Source organism: Panicum virgatum, chromosome 1N, assembly GCF_016808335.1.
Source record: "Panicum virgatum strain AP13 chromosome 1N, P.virgatum_v5, whole genome shotgun sequence".
NCBI lineage: Eukaryota > Viridiplantae > Streptophyta > Magnoliopsida > Poales > Poaceae > Panicum > Panicum virgatum.
This window is the reverse complement of record NC_053145.1, coordinates 4,046,651-4,063,035: the sequence shown is the minus strand read 5'-3', so window position 1 is coordinate 4,063,035 and position 16,385 is coordinate 4,046,651. Positions and strand designations below refer to the sequence as shown.

Below are 16,385 nucleotides of genomic sequence, written 5' to 3'. Positions count from 1 at the left end.
GCCGACGGGGGTGGCTTTGTTTGGTTCGGCCCAACGGGCTGTCGCTGAGGCTGTTAACCTGGCCGAGCCGTGAGTAGTTCGGTTGGGCTGGTCTCTCACTATGGATGGACTGAGCCGGAATCTGTTTGGGACACAGCCGCCACACAGGTGAGGTGAGAGTAGGTAACAGGCCTTTGGTGATTCGGTCGGCTGTGTGGGGGCAGTTTGGTCTTTCCTTTTTCCCTTTTTCGTACTCCCTCCATCCAACTATGCAAGGCCTATTTTTGCTTGGCTCAAAGACTAAGAGAAGTACTCCCATAATTAATTTTTCTTAGGAAATGAACAACCAGCATTTATTACAGATTTGATTAATCTCTGCATTTGCTTTAACTCCCGAGGCATGCATGTGATGAATTACTGTCACACCGATTTCCAAAGCGTCACTTTTGAGGAAAAAACAAAATAGGCTTTGTATATTTGGATTTTTCAAATTTTCTAATAGGCATTGCATAGTTGGATGGAGGGAGTATTTTCTGTTCCTTTTGTGTGACCATTGACCATTATTACATGCATTCATTTTTTTTTCGAAAGACCTACATGCATTCATTATTGTAGTGCTATTTTTTATCTCATCCTGGTCGGATAAAATTTCTATAACCGCTTTACATTTTAATAATTTTACGCCATCATATAATCATGGCTCGTTCGTTATAGTCTCTTTCTTAACCATCATCAGAAAATCAGAATGAGATTCGTGGTCGTGGTGCCACGGAGGCCAGTCCGAGCAGCGTCCGGTCCGGTTCCGGCGTCGTGGCGAGGTCTAGGAGTCGGAACTCGGAAGTCCGGATGGAGTATGAACCCGCAGTTCTGGACGCCGCCGCCTTGCCGTTTTCAGAGCTCGGACTTTGAAGCGCGACCGACGACGCCTCTTGGACGTAGGGGTTAATAATTAGCTACTTCTCTTTTAGCCTTTTTTTAGTTCCAAATCCAAACAGGTGAAGCTATTTGGGACTAAAATAAATTAGCATTCCTTGCAAAATTAGTCCCTCCAAAATATTGGAGCTATTTCTATGCAGTGGCGGAGCTCGCCGTGAAATTTAGGTGGGCAGAATATGGACAATATTTTTTAATGATATCTCTATATCTAACATATGATTATATGTGATAACAACATGAACATTTGCATCAAATTAACTAAATAGATGATTATGTTAGAAATCTAGGCAATTTTCGGTATATTTTAATTCCAAAATTAGATGTATAAACTAGCAATATTTCTATGACTTTAAGGAGTAAAAGAAAACATGTGAACATGTTTATACTTATCACACATATAAGCATAAACAATATAAATAACCAAAGTTTTAAGGAGTACCCTAACGCGGGGCCGTTGCCGGAGGCATTGGCTGCGCTGTTACCAACTGGAGTAGACATCTACTCGGTTGGCCTCAGTCGAAGTAGTCGAACTAAATCGGTGCAGGAAGAAGTTCGCAGTGCAGTCCCACGAACGGTCACCGAGATGTAGTCGACGTAGTCGTTCGGCCACCAGAATGTCGACGTAGTCGTTCGGCTCGTCCACCAGGAAGTAGTCGTACAATCGGGCAAAGCCTTAGTATTTTTGAGCAGTCACGCTAAAGCGTTACCCAAAAACCTGATTGCCCGCCTATCCCGTGCAGGATCTCAAGGCGAGCAAGGTTTCGGAGGCCTGCTCACGCTAATTCTGTGCGCGCAGAGATTAGCGTTGGGGAACTCAGTTGTTGCAACTGGAGAGGGAGAAGAGAGGAGCCGAGTTGCCTCAGTGCTCTGGTGCAGGATGGATGAGGGGCATGGCACTCCTTATATAGTGACTCAGGTGCTCAGGTTCGTTGAACCTGGACACCATCAGAGTCATTTAGGTGATGCGGTTATGGCCATTAATTACAGATTTAATTGCACGTTTAATCGCACGATTAATTGCTGTCAACGGCAAAATAGCCATCACATCACACCGCGCCACGCCGCGCCGCGCCGCGCCGCGCCGCGCCGCGCCGCGCCGCGCCGCGCCTCGCCTCGGCCTCGGCCACGGCCACGGCCACGGCCACGGCCACGGCCACGGCCCGGCCCGGCCCGGCTCGGCGAGGCGAGCGAGCGCGCGCGCGCGCGCGCGTGTGGTTCACCGTCCTCCTCTTACCGGCTTCACAAGTGGTGTACAAGAAGTCCACCTTTTAAGTCGGTTGAGATCCTCCTCAATTCCCGGTACGGAATTAAACATTGATTCCCTAGCATTAATAGTGGGCTTTAAATTCTTTTATTGCTTTAGAATAAATGGGCCAAGCCCATTACTCCAACAATCCCCACCAAGAAATTCAAGCCACACTAGAAATACCCTCATTCTCTCTTTGATATACCAGTATTCGACAGAGACTGTTAAGTTGAACTTCCATCTAGGACAAATGCTACACTTATTCACAACTGTGCAATGGACTATGCCTTGAATTGCCAGTTTTGTGCAAACAAGTTTGACCAGAGCCCTACACTGGTACTAGGCTGCAAAAGCATCCCCGCGGTTTGGAGCTTATAAGTCATACTCCAGGCCCTTCATGAGTTTCTAGAGAATACCCAATTCTCATAGACCATGACCAGTGGTCAAACTCATATAGGTGTGTTCCTTTCAGATGTTCTGTAGGACAACATCTTTTGTTTCAAGAAAACAACTCATTTGTTTAAAAGAAACCACCTGGCACACATTAAGGTATAGACCAACCTGCCATACAGATTAGAAGAGAAATGCACCTTATACACGGAATGAGCCCTTTTCACAAAGGTTCTCTTCTCACAGTCAGACTTTAGTTTTGTTTCACCATCCTAATTCACGGGATCTCCGATCACATAGGACAGGTTTCCACTATAGAATGACTCATGTGGGTCTCAAGCCCAATTCCATAGATGCATTGTCTATCACATTTCGTGAAAGACCCTTTGTAAACTGATCTGCCAGATTTTTAGCCGTCTGAACATAGTCCAGGGCTATAACTCCGGAGTTTCTCAATTTTCTGACAGATTTCAACCGCCTTTTCACATGTCTAGATGACTTCATGTTATCCTTTGAACTATTCACCTTGACAATTACCGTTTGATTGTCACAGTTCATTAGGATTGCCGGTAACGGTTTTTCAACTATCGGCAAGTCCATAAGGAGCTCACGAAGCCACTCAGCCTCAACAGTGGCGGTATCTAATGCTGTGAGTTCTGCTTCCATAGTTGACCTCGTTAAGATGGTCTGCTTGCAAGACTTCCAGGAAACAGCTCCACCACCAAGTGTAAACACATATCCACTTGTGGCCTTTATCTCATCAGCATCAGAAATCCAATTTGAATCACTATACCCTTCTAGTACCCTTGGGTACCCGGTGTAGTGAATTCCATAGTTCATTGTCCCCTTCAGATAGCGCATTACTCTTTCAAGACCCTTCCAATGATCATCTCCCGGGTTTGAAACAAACCGGCTCAGTTTGCTTACAGCAAACGAGATATCAGGTCTTGTAGCGCTCGCTAAATACATTAATGAACCAATGATCTGAGAATATCTCAGCTGATCTCGCATTATCCTTTTGTTCTTTCTAAGAATTAAACTGGCATCATATGGTGTTAAGACAGGTTTATAGTCACTATAACCAAAGCGACTTAACACCTTCTCCACATAGTGAGACTGTGTAAGAATCACCCCACCATTGATCTCTTTTACCAGCTTTATATTAAGGATAACATCAGCTTCTCCCAGATCCTTCATCTCAAAATTTTGAGATAAAAACTCTTTGACTTCCTTAATCACATTAAGGCTAGTGCCAAAGATCAGTATGTCATCCACATACAAGCACAAAATCACTCCTTCAGCCCCACCATAGCGATAGTACACACATCTGTCAGCTTCGTTCACAACAAAGCCGGCAGAGGTCAAAGTTCTATCAAACTTTTCATGCCACTGCTTAGGCGCTTGCTTGAGACCATATAAAGATTTTAACAACTTACAAACCATTCCTTCTTGACCCTTTGATACAAACCCATCCGGCTGATCCATATAGATCTCCTCTTCTAACTCTCCATTGAGGAAAGCCGTCTTAACGTCCATCTGATGAACGAGAAGACCATAAGAGGCTGCCAAGGAAAGTAACACTCGAATTGTGGTCAATCGGGCAACTGGTGAATAAGTGTCAAAGAAATCTTCTCCTTCTTTTTGTGTATAACCCTTGGCCACAAGCCTAGCCTTGTACTTTTCAATAGTACCATCTGGCCTAAGCTTTTTCTTGAACACCCACTTGCATCCAACCGGTTTACATCCATAAGGACGTTCAACGACCTCCCAGGTTCCATTAGACATAATAGAATCCATCTCACTCCTTACTGCTTCCTTCCAATAGTCAGCATCAGGAGATGAATATGCCTCTTCAATGGTTCTGGGTGTATCATCTATGAGGTATACAATGAAATCATCACCAAAAGACTTTACAGTCCTTTGTCTCTTGCTCTTTCTCGGAGCATCATTGTTATCCTCCTCAGGATTTTCTACAAGTGTATGTTCATTGTGTTCTATCGGCTCAGCAGAGCCATCATCCTTGATGAACTTTTGCCTAGATGAACTTGTTTCATCTCTCATGGGAAAAATGTTTTCAAAAAATGTAGCATCTCTGGACTCCATTATAGTACCAACATGCATGTCAGGTACTCCAGATTTCACTATTAAAAATCTATATCCAACGCTGTGAATAGCATAACCTAGAAAGATACAATCCACAGTTTTAGGTCCAAGCTTACGTTTCTTGGTTATTGGCACACTCACTTTTGCCAAACAACCCCATGTACGTAAGTATGACAGTGTTGGCCTTTTCTTCTCCCATTCCTCGAAAGGAGTTATCTCTTTATTCTTTGTAGGAACACGGTTTAGGACATGACATGCAGTCAATATAGCCTCACCCCACCATTCCTTGGAAAGTCCCGCTGTATCTAACATGGCGTTAACCAAATCCGTTAGAGTGCGGTTCTTTCTTTCGGCAACCCCATTTGACTGAGGTGAATAGGGAGGCGTCCTCTCATGAATAATACCATGTTCCTCGCAGAATAAAGTAAATAAATTTGAGAAATACTCGCCACCACGATCTGACCTAACTCTTTTGATCTTTCTCTCAAGTTGGTTTTCTACTTCAGCTTTATAGATTTTAAAGTAGTGTAAAGCTTCATCTTTTGACTTCAACAAATAGATGTAACAAAATCTAGTACTATCATCAATCAAAGTCATGAAATATTTTTTACCACCTTTTGTCAACACTCCATTCATTTCGCACAAATCGGAATGAATTAATTCTAAGGGTGCCAAGCTCCTTGCCTCCGCGGTCTTATGAGGCTTACGAGTTTGTTTTGATTCAACACATACATGACACTTAGAATTTTTGACAAAAGTGAACTTTGGAATTAAGCTCAAATTAGCTAAGCGCATCATACAACCAAAATTAACGTGACAAAGCCTCGAATGCCAAACATTTGTTTCATCAACGTTAATAACATTATATGCAATTTTATTACAAACATCTGACAAAGAAAGACGGAACAAACCTCCGCTTTCATAACCTTTTCCAACAAAAGTACCAAACTTAGACAAGATACATTTATTGGACTCAAAGACTAATTTGAAACCATCTCTACACAGTAGAGAGCCGCTGACTAAATTCTTCTTGATGGTGGGGACATGCTGCACGTTCTTCAGCTGCACGGTCTTCCCCGAAGTAAACTTCAGATTTACCGTACCAACACCAAGAACACGCGCATGTGATCCGTTCCCCATCAGCAAGGAGGAAGTCCCGCCGGTCTGGTAAGAAGAGAACAAAGAAGCATCAGCACAAACATGAATATTAGCACCAGTATCAACCCACCACTCGGGTGAACCAAAGACTGAAAGAACAGTAGGTAATAAATTACCGTACCCCGAAGTTCCTCCAGGCTCGCTAATAACCATGTTGGCGGAGTTGTTGCCTTTGCGGTTCGGACACTTTGCAGCAAAGTGATCCGTACTAGCGCACACATAGCAAGCTCCCGTCTTCTTCTTCTTCTTAAAAGTGGTTGTCTTCTTAGTCTTTGGTTGGTTCTGCGGTGGCTTTTTCTTGTTCTTGTTGGAGTTGTTCTTCTGAACAAGATTGGCACTTGAAGCACCAACAACTCCTTTCCCACGTATGTCCTTTGCTCTCGCCTTCTCCTCAACATCAAGAGTCCCTATGAGTCCATCTATTGTGAACTCCTGTCTCTTATGTTTTAGAGAAGTAGCAAAGTCCCTCCAAGAAGGTGGCAGCTTAGAGATTATACCTCCAGCCACAAACTTATTGGGTAACACACATGGGGACTCTTTGCTGCAATTTTTGAGATCTTTTGCCAGAGTATGTATTTCATGAGCCTGTTCCACTACAGAACGGTCTTCGACCATCCTGTACTCAAGGAACTGCTCCATGATATACAACTCACTCCCGGCGTCAGATACTCCATATTGAGCCTCAAGAGCATCCCACAAAGCTTTGCCAGTTGGCAGCCGGATATAAGAATCCACCAGGTTATCACCGAGAACACTAATGATCAAGCCTCGAAAGAGGATATCAGCCTCATCGAACGCAATCCCTTCCTCTGGAGAGAATTGTTCAGGCTTACCCTCTTTCACATGGATCACTCTCGATAGTGTTAACCACAGTATAAGCCGCTCTTGCCAACGTTTGTAATTTGAACCATCAAAAGGTGATGGTTTGATTGATGCAGCAAAGCTAGATACCGAAAGCCTATTAACACAATCAGGTTTTTGGATTGTTAGAAATCTAGGCAATTTTCGGTATATTTTAATTCCAAAATTAGATGTATAAACTAGCAATATTTCTATGACTTTAAGGAGTAAAAGAAAACATGTAAACATGTTTATACTTATCACACATATAAGCATAAACAATATAAATAACCAAAGTTTTAGGGAGTACCCTAACGCGGGGCCGTTGCCGGAGGCATTGGCTGCGCTGTTACCAACTGGAGTAGACATCTACTCGGTTGGCCTCAGTCGAAGTAGTCGAACTAAATCGGTGCAGGAAGAAGTTCGCAGTGCAGTCCCACGAACGGTCACCGAGATGTAGTCGACGTAGTCGTTCGGCCACCAGAATGTCGACGTAGTCGTTCGGCTCGTCCACCAGGAAGTAGTCGTACAATCGGGCAAAGCCTTAGTATTTTTGAGCAGTCACGCTAAAGCGTTACCCAAAAACCTGATTGCCCGCCTATCCCGTGCAGGATCTCAAGGCGAGCAAGGTTTCGGAGGCCTGCTCACGCTAATTCTGTGCGCGCAGAGATTAGCGTTGGGGAACTCAGTTGTTGCAACTGGAGAGGGAGAAGAGAGGAGCCGAGTTGCCTCAGTGCTCTGGTGCAGGATGGATGAGGGGCATGGCACTCCTTATATAGTGACTCAGGTGCTCAGGTTCGTTGAACCTGGACACCATCAGAGTCATTTAGGTGATGCGGTTATGGCCATTAATTACAGATTTAATTGCACGTTTAATCGCACGATTAATTGCTGTCAACGGCAAAATAGCCATCACACCGCGCCGCGCCGCGCCGCGCCGCCCGTCCGGCCGCGCCGCGCCTCGGCCTCGGCCCGGCCCGGCCCGGCCCGGCCCGGCGAGGCGAGCGAGCGCGCGCGCGCGTGTGGTTCACCGTCCTCCTCTTACCGGCTTCACAAGTGGTGTACAAGAAGTCCACCTTTTAAGTCGGTTGAGATCCTCCTCAATTCCCGGTACGGAATTAAACATTGATTCCCTAGCATTAATAGTGGGCTTTAAATTCTTTTATTGCTTTAGAATAAATGGGCCAAGCCCATTACTCCAACAGATTATATGTGATAATATAATATAAAAAGATTAGAATGTACCTCGCGCTATGTCCATGCCTGCTGCCAACGCTATCATCGCTCACCTGCTCATTGACGCCACCAACCCCCTACCCCGACCTGGACCCCGTCCTCCTCCATGCGCTCATCTACATCTACAGGCTGGCGCAGCGGCACAACCACAGCGGGCTGGTAGTGGCAGGCGGCAGCTGCAGCTTAGGGGCGCGGGCTACTAGGTTGGGTCCTCCGCCGCTTGGGGCACTTGCCACTTGGACTGGTCCACTGATAGGCTATTGGGCCTTAGCCTTCATTCGGCCCCTATTTTTCTTTCCCCTCCTAGAGAACACGTTTTTGCCTCCTAGGTTCGATAGCGCGCCGCCGGAGCATCGCTCAGAGATGCAAGAGGGGAGGATGAACAAAGGAGTACTAGGGGCCCTCCGTCGGCGGTAGGCGGGGCAGCTGCCCCACCTGCCGGGAGCTCCGCTTCTGTTTTTATGTGGGTCTCACCAAAAATCACTTTTCTTCTCACCCCAAGGTAGAGCTAATGATTGGAATATATGTTTTAGTCTTCAAATTAGCCCATGAACCAAATAACTCTAGAGACTAAATTTTAAAGGACTAATTTAATAGCTAAACTTTTCTCAAATTAACTCAAGAGCTAAAGATCCGAACAGAATTCTGGCTGGATTCCTGATGCGTCAACCAACAAACAGGAGCGGGGGGCGGACAGGGCAGCGCGACCGGCCGCAGCGGATACGCGTCCACTCTTCGAGCTCGGGGTCGTCGTCGCCGCCCCTCGCCCCGCCGCCGGTTTCGTGACGCCGTGCGGCGGTGTGTGAACGGAGCCCCAGGCAGGCGTGCCGTGCCGGCACGCTCCGCGGCGCGGTCGCCGAGTCGCGCGGTGAGCGCGTGGAGTACGGGCATCCACGGGCGTGCCACGCCCACGCGCACGCCGTTGCCGTTGCGGTGGCTGCACCTGCACCCGGCCGCCGCCTCGCGTTCCCATGGACCATGGTCTGGACGCGTCCGGCGCACGCGGCGAGAGCCCCCACCAGCTGAGCTGACCGACCTGGCCGCCGTGGAGTTTCAGGCCATTCAGCTCTTCCTCCATGCATGTCTCTTGCCACGCTCTCAAATCTCTATCTTTTGCTGGCTCTGAACCTGATAAAATTATGCAGGTTAGATACGTACGGAGAAAATAAACAGATGAAGTGTGAAGAGAAGAAACTAACCAAGAAATACTTTTTTAAAAATAAATAACCTAGTACTCCCTCCGTCCAAATTATTAATCATTTTAGCTTTTCTTAGTTCATAGACTTTGTTATGCACACGACATAATATATATAGATACATAACAAAAATTATGAATCTAAAAAAAATAAAACAACTTTGTTATGAATCTAATAATTAAAACATAATCCTGGCATTCCAGGATGAGATTACATGAGCTCTCACACACAACGAGAGAAAAGATCAGAGAAACAGAGGACAACATAGAGAGTGCATTCTACTGATCGTCAATGAGAGCCGCAACCGAACAGCTTGCTTGCCAGATTCACAATAGCCAAATTGCATCCACCCATCCGTCGCAGCTACGCCGCCCTGTGAGCCACCCTCCTACGAATTGGGAGGCTCGCCCAACAGAATGGGGCTAAGGCTGGGGAAGACAACTTAACCAGAATGTCTCCGAAAACGACAACCTCCATTCAAGCTGACAACGACACCAAGTGAGAAGCATCCGGGCGCCGCCCACCGCCATCCAACACCCTTTGAGGGGAGGAAGCCCCAAAGGAGGGAGGGCCGGCCAAGAGCGAACTTCACCACCCGGCAATTGGTTTGGAGTCTCCATCAACAAGGAGAGCATCGACGAAGTAGAGGCGCCAGCAACGGACACTTGCGGAACCACGGTAGAATCCAACGCCCGTCAATGAGAGCCGCAACCGAACAACTTGCTTGCCAGGTTCAGAAGAGTCAAATTGCATCCACCCACCCCTCGCAGCTACGCCGCCCTGTGAGCCACCCTCCTACGATTTGGGAGGGCTCGCCCAACAGAATGGGGGCTAAGGCTGGGGGAGACAACTTGACCAAAATGTCTCCAGAAACGACGACCTCCCTTCGAGCTGACAACGACACCAAGTCCACCGCCATCCAACGCCCCTTGAGGGGAGGAAGCCCCAAAGGAGGAAGGGCCGGCCAAGAGCGAACTTCACCACCCGACAAATGGTTTGGAGTCTCCATCAACAAGGAGAACGCCGACGAAGAAGAGGCGCCAGCAGCGGACCCTTGCGGAACCACGGTAGAAGCCAACTGAAGCACAAGACGAGGCAGCACGGACTCCTGGCCTTGGGCACCGGCGGCGGCAGTGAAGGAGGGGGACGGTCGCCGCCCGAGTCGCCCAAAGGAGAGTGACGCGGAACTTCGAGCCTGCTGCTTGAGCCCCTAGCGGCTCGCGCGAACAATAGGCACGAACGTCGAGGAGGCGGAAGGCGTCGGCGCTGATCCAGGGGCTCCAACTCGAGAGGCCAAGCAGAGGCCCCACTGGCGCCCACTAGCAGAGCCTCGGGAGGCAGCTCGGGCTAGTACCGCCGACAGCAAACAGAGCCGGCCAGGGCCGCCGCCGCACACCATCTCGTGCAACTTCACTGGGAGAGGGGGGAGCGGATCCAGACACGGAAGCACCGGATCCGGGGCGGAAGGCCGCAGGCCCGGGAGGTGGGCAGCACGCGGTGGCGCGGCCGTCGGCAGCAGCAGCCGGAGGAAGTCGGAGGTCGCTGCGCCGATCCCCCAGCCTTTAGCCCAGATCCATCCCCGGAGGGAGTAGATCAAGCCAGGGGGACGAGGGATCTGTCGCCGGGTGGCCGGAATTGGAGGCCGGATGTCGAAGTCGCCAGCGGCGAGCGTGGCGAGTGACGGCGTCACCTGGCGTAAGCTTGACGGAGGGCCTCGCCGCCGCCTTCCTTGCAACAGCTGAGCGGACTTCCGCGCGCTGCTCGGGCGGCGGCGAGGGAGTGGGGCGGGGGAAGGGGTGCGGCGGCGCAGGGGGCTCGGGTTGCCCGAGTCGCCCCCGAGGAGAGCGACGCGGGCGCTGCTCGGGAGACCCGATGATCGACAACTAATAATTTGGAAGGAAGATAATACACTATTGTGCAGAAACGAGCAAACAAACAGGGAGGGAAGTGCGCCAGCTCAGCAGCTCCGTCAGCCTCTCTGCCACATAAAGGTGGAGCACATAAAGGTAGGGTTAGTGCTGCCGCGAACTTTGCTGCCCTGCAATCAACACCGCGAGGAAAGTACAGCCAACCCGTGCTGACAGATAATCATACAGCAACCACTAAAGGACAGCATATAATGCGCAACTGCGCCCACTAACCAAGCAAACACCATCAACATAAATCTTGACTGATAACTGGAAACTTTGAGTAACATAAATCTTGACTGATAACTGGAAACTTTGAGTAAGACGCCGCACAAAAAAATAAAATAGCATTACTACCTGGATAGAAGTTCATCGATAGGCCGTGTTCACAAGTTCAGGCATTCAGGATATCCACTGTCCGGGGGTGCTTCCAGTCTCAATTATTTCTCTCCCTCTAATCCGCCAGAAATCACAAGCTATCCGGTTCACGTCGAGCCCTTCTGAATTTCGGTCAGGGGTCAGCAAGAAAAGACAAGGTCCATCGCGCACCTGTGCAGCCGGGGCCATGGGAAGCAGCTCCAGGCTGTTGGAGGCAGCGGCCGAGGATTGTAACCTGCTGTTTTCAGAATGAATAGAAGCTCGCGCCTTGCTCAAAAAAAAAAAAGAAGTAAACGCCTCGGGCCAAAGGCCAGGGACCAGAAGAATAGGGCGCCAGGTCCCCCTCACCCACCACCTCCAGTACATGTGCCTCTCTTGTTTTCTTTCCCTCCACTTGCACCTTCTATTTTCCAAGCAGCGTCCACACCTTGACCACGACGCCGATGATTGCTCTAGATTATTATCATCGCCTCCCGGAATGATGCTCTCCGTGTACTGCCTCTTACCAATCGAATCCTGAAGATCTTCAGCTTCTTCCGAAAGTGAACACCTTATCCTGTTCGCCAAAAAGGGCGCACTGCAAAATCAAAAGGTGCATCATGTAATGCTTCTTTTCTTTTTTGAAAAAAAAAATCAGATTCTGTCAATACTAACGACGGTGTATGATCAAGACTACAGGTTGGTTAAGTGAAGCTGGTAGGACAAGTGATGCCTGATGAGGTAAATCACGGCAGTAATTTCAACAAAGGATTGACTAGATCAGGTGAATCACAGCAGTAATTCGACAAGGATTGCTTCAAGGATGGCCGGGAAAAGGAAATGTTTTGTTCGGCCAGGAAGCTCTGTCAGTTGGACTTCTTGATGGATCGGTGCAGGCTGCCGCCAATTGGACGTCAAAGTGTGAACAATGAGCTGCTTTGTCTATTCCCTACTGCATAAGTTACAATCATAATTGGGGATTTTCCTACAGCAACTAATCCTTGACTCCGTCTTTCCGTGTAGTGATCACGACTACAAGAGATCAGCACCAGCCACAGCTTTCTTCTACCTCATGCTCTTCCCTGATTAGACCATTGGTACTTTGTCTAGAAAGAGGCAGCTCAAGCATGAGCTGGTTTCCATGCTAGTTTCAATAGGAAGACAGGAAGCCATGAAGACACTCCATTTCTCATGCAAGAAGCACAGCGACAGACCGCGCCCACCTTCCATTGGCCTTGCTCTTGTGCTGCTCGTCTCCTTGGCATCTTGCGCCAGTTCCTGCACAGAGCTGGAGAGGACCTCCCTCCTCCAGTTCCTCACAGGGCTCTCGCAGGATGCCGACCTCACCAAGTTTTGGCAAGGAACTGACTGCTGCAAATGGGAAGGAATCGCCTGCAACCAAAATGGGACAGTCACCACAGTCTCGTTGCCTTACAAGGGCCTTGAGGGGAGTATCTCGCAGTCCCTTGGGAACCTCACCGGCCTGCAGCACCTAAACTTGTCCTACAATTCACTGTCCGGTGGCCTGCCCCTGGGATTGGTGTCATCCAGCAGCATCGTTGTCCTCGACGTCAGCTTCAACCAGCTCCGTGGAGACCTGCATGAGCTGCCATCTTCAACCCATGGCCACTCTCTACAGGTACTTAACATCTCAAGCAACTTGTTTACAGGGCAGTTTACATCCACAACATGGAAGGGGATGCAGAATTTGATTGCACTCAATGCCAGCAACAATAGCTTTACTGGGCAGATCCCAAGTCATTTCTGTAACACATCACCATCCTTTAGTGTGCTTGAACTCTGTTACAACAAACTCAGTGGCGGTATCCCCCCAGGACTAGGTAATTGCTCCAAGCTCAGAGTTTTCAAGGCCGGCCACAACAACCTCAGCGGGACTCTGCCAGAACAACTCTTCAATGCAACCTCGTTGGAATGCCTCTCTTTTTCCAGCAATGGTATACAAGGAATTCTTGATGGGACACATATAGTCAAGCTCAGTAATCTAGTTATCCTCGACCTTGGAGAAAACAAATTCAGTGGCAACATCCCAGACTCCATAGGTCAGCTCAAGAGATTGCAAGAACTCCGTTTGGATTACAACAATATGTCTGGGGAGCTTCCATCTACACTGAGCAACTGCACAAATCTTATAACCATCGACCTCAAAAACAACAGCTTCAGTGGAGAGCTTTCCAAGTTCAATTTCTCCACCCTACACAATCTAAAAACTTTAGACCTTCTGTACAACAACTTCACAGGAACAGTTCCAGAAAGCATCTACTCTTGCATAAATTTGACTGCATTAAGGCTATCTGGCAACAACTTACATGGGCAACTTTCACCAAGAATTGGTAATCTGAAGTCCCTCACCTTTTTGTCACTTGGCCAGAACAATTTAAAAAACATCACAAGTACACTGAAGATCCTTAAGGGTTGCAGGAATCTTACCACTCTTCTTATTGGGCAAAACTTCATGAATGAAACCATGCCAGATGATGACAGCATCGATGGTTTTGATAGTCTTCAGGTTCTTTCCATAAGTGGATGCTCATTGTTGGGGAAAATACCTCATTGGCTATCAAAGCTCACAAATCTGGAGATGTTATTTTTATATAATAATCGACTAACAGGACAAATACCTGATTGGATTGGCAACCTAACCTTCCTGTTCTATCTAGACATATCAAACAACAGTCTGACTGGGGAAATCCCGATAGCATTGACAGAGATGTCAATGCTAAAATCAGAGAAAAGGGCAGCACATTTCGATCCAAGAGTCTTTGAGCTACCAATTATTGTCGATACATCACTACAGTACCGCAAGGCCAATGCTTTTCCGAAAGTGCTCAATCTAGGAAACAATCACTTCGCTGGTGTGATCCCTCCAGAAATTGGTCTCTTGAAAGAGCTCCTTTCACTAAATTTGAGCTTCAATAAGTTAACTGGTAACATCCCCCAATCAATCTGCAACCTCACAAACTTGCTGGCGCTTGACTTATCAAGCAACCATCTAACAGGCACAATTCCGTCCGCGCTGAACAATCTGCACTTCCTCTCTAAATTCAATGTTTCTTTCAATGATCTAGAAGGGCCTGTACCAACCACAGGCCAGTTTGGTACATTCACAAATGCTAGCTTTGATGGCAACCCAAAACTCTGTGGTCCTACACTTATTCACCATTGCAGTTCAGCAGAAGCATATTTCACCTCCAAGAAACAACATAACAAGAAGTTCATTTTTGCAGTTGCATTTGGTGTATTTTTTGGGAGTATCGTAATCCTATTCATGTTAGCTCGTCTCCTCCTTTTGTTTCGTGGTACAAGTTTCAGGAACAAAAACATGAGCGATGATAGCAATATGGAAGTGTTATCATTCAACTCCAATTCAGAGAATTCATTGGTGATGATGCCAGGAAGCAAGGGAGACGAAACCAAGCTCACATTCACGGACATTGTGAAGGCAACAAATAACTTTGGCAAGGAGAACATCATCGGGTGTGGAGGCTATGGACTAGTATTCAAGGCCGAGCTACCCGATGGATCCAAGCTTGCAATTAAGAAGCTCAACAGCGAGATGTGCCTTATGGAAAGGGAGTTTACTGCAGAGGTTGAAGCACTCTCCACGGCCCAGCATGAAAATCTTGTGCCACTGTGGGGTTATTGCATCCATGGAAACTCGAGGTTCCTCATATATTCTTTCATGGAGAATGGCAGTTTGGATGATTGGCTTCACAACAGGGATGATTATGATGCTACCACATTTCTTGACTGGCCGATGAGGCTCAAGATTGCACAAGGAGCAAGCTGTGGCCTTTCTTACATCCATGATGTCTGTAAGCCACACATTGTGCATCGTGACATAAAATCCAGCAACATCCTACTTGACAAAGAATTCAAAGCTTATGTTGCAGATTTTGGGCTGTCAAGATTGATCCTTCCCAACAAAACTCATGTCACGACCGAGTTGGTTGGCACTCTTGGTTACATTCCTCCTGAGTATGGCCATGGGTGGGTGGCTACTCTGAGAGGTGATATATACAGTTTTGGGGTTGTCCTGCTTGAGCTGCTCACAGGACTGCGACCTGTTCCAGTCCTGTCAACATCAAAAGAACTTGTCCCCTGGGTGCTGGAGATGAGGTCTCAGGGAATGCAGATTGAGGTCCTGGATCCAGTACTCCACGGCACAGGGCATGAAGAGCAAATGCTTAAGGTGCTTGAGGTTGCTTGCAAATGTGTAGACTATAACCCTAGCATGAGGCCACCTATCATGGAAGTAGCATCATGCCTGGAAAGGATCAATACTGTCCTGCAGACACAAAATTCAGTCAGAACACAATGCAGTTAGCCTAGCCAATTATACCTGGCAATATTGTAGAAGTGCGTATGTATGTTTCACTAGGGTACTAGTTTTTAGTTTTTTACCATACTAGTTTTAGTTTTTGACTATTGTTATAGGGCACCTTGTACAGTTTCTTGCACATATTGAGACTTCTGTAATATTTTGATGAAAGTATTCATATGGATCATCTCCCATTCCCTTCTTTTCTTGAGGTGGTATGTAACATGTATGATGTTAAGTTTCTGGAGAATTGTGAAAAAAGAAGCAAGCCAAAACTGGTCAATTTCATTTAGTACCTTCCTAACCCAAGTACTGGCACCAATCAGCTCTATGGTCTGATCCACCAAGTTCACAAATCACTGGAGCTTAAGAGTTGGACGTGGAAGGAGTAGCTGCCAACAATCTGTGGTTCCGGGTAAGAGCATAATAGACGTCTCTGATCGTTTTTCTAAAAAAATGCCTCTGGTCGTTAATTGGGATAAAAGCTGCCCACATGCTGATCAAGTGTAGAACATTGTAGGATGACAAACTAAACACGAATGCATTTCAAGTTTTCAACGATTTAAAGTAAGAGCACAAACCATGCAAGAGGAGTAAGGAACGTTGAATAATAAAATCCATTGCAGGCTTAGCCTCAACCTACCGCATACCACGAAGCCTGGCATTGGCATGTGCCTCAGGCCTCAGTTTGCTCAATC

General features: G+C 47.4%; 1 protein-coding gene and 1 long non-coding RNA gene across 4 annotated transcripts; one reads left to right on the top strand and one right to left on the bottom strand.

Annotated features, from left to right (window-relative positions):
* Window positions 1-8,391: 8,391 nt before the first annotated feature.
* LOC120654678 lies at window positions 8,392-13,933 on the bottom strand. Of its 2 annotated transcripts, none has more exons than XR_005667147.1 (3): window positions 13,797-13,933; window positions 11,349-11,946; window positions 8,392-9,016 (listed from the first exon to the last, which is right to left on the bottom strand). It is a non-coding gene; the product is annotated as an uncharacterized LOC120654678 (long non-coding RNA). The 2 variants fall into 2 exon arrangements; XR_005667148.1 differs by lacking the exon at window positions 13,797-13,933 and adding an exon at window positions 12,024-12,143.
* Window positions 11,782-15,910, top strand: LOC120654673 (tyrosine-sulfated glycopeptide receptor 1-like). Of its 2 annotated transcripts, none has more exons than XM_039932295.1 (2): window positions 11,782-11,961; window positions 12,048-15,910. In XM_039932295.1, exon 2 carries the CDS (start codon window positions 12,490-12,492, stop codon window positions 15,691-15,693), a length of 3,204 nt encoding a protein of 1,067 aa, XP_039788229.1. In that variant the 5' UTR covers window positions 11,782-11,961; window positions 12,048-12,489; the 3' UTR covers window positions 15,694-15,910. The 2 variants fall into 2 exon arrangements, with proteins under 2 accessions (XP_039788229.1, XP_039788228.1); XM_039932294.1 differs by lacking the exon at window positions 11,782-11,961 and having other exon boundaries at window positions 12,128-12,267; window positions 12,372-15,910.
* Window positions 15,911-16,385: the final 475 nt, after the last annotated feature.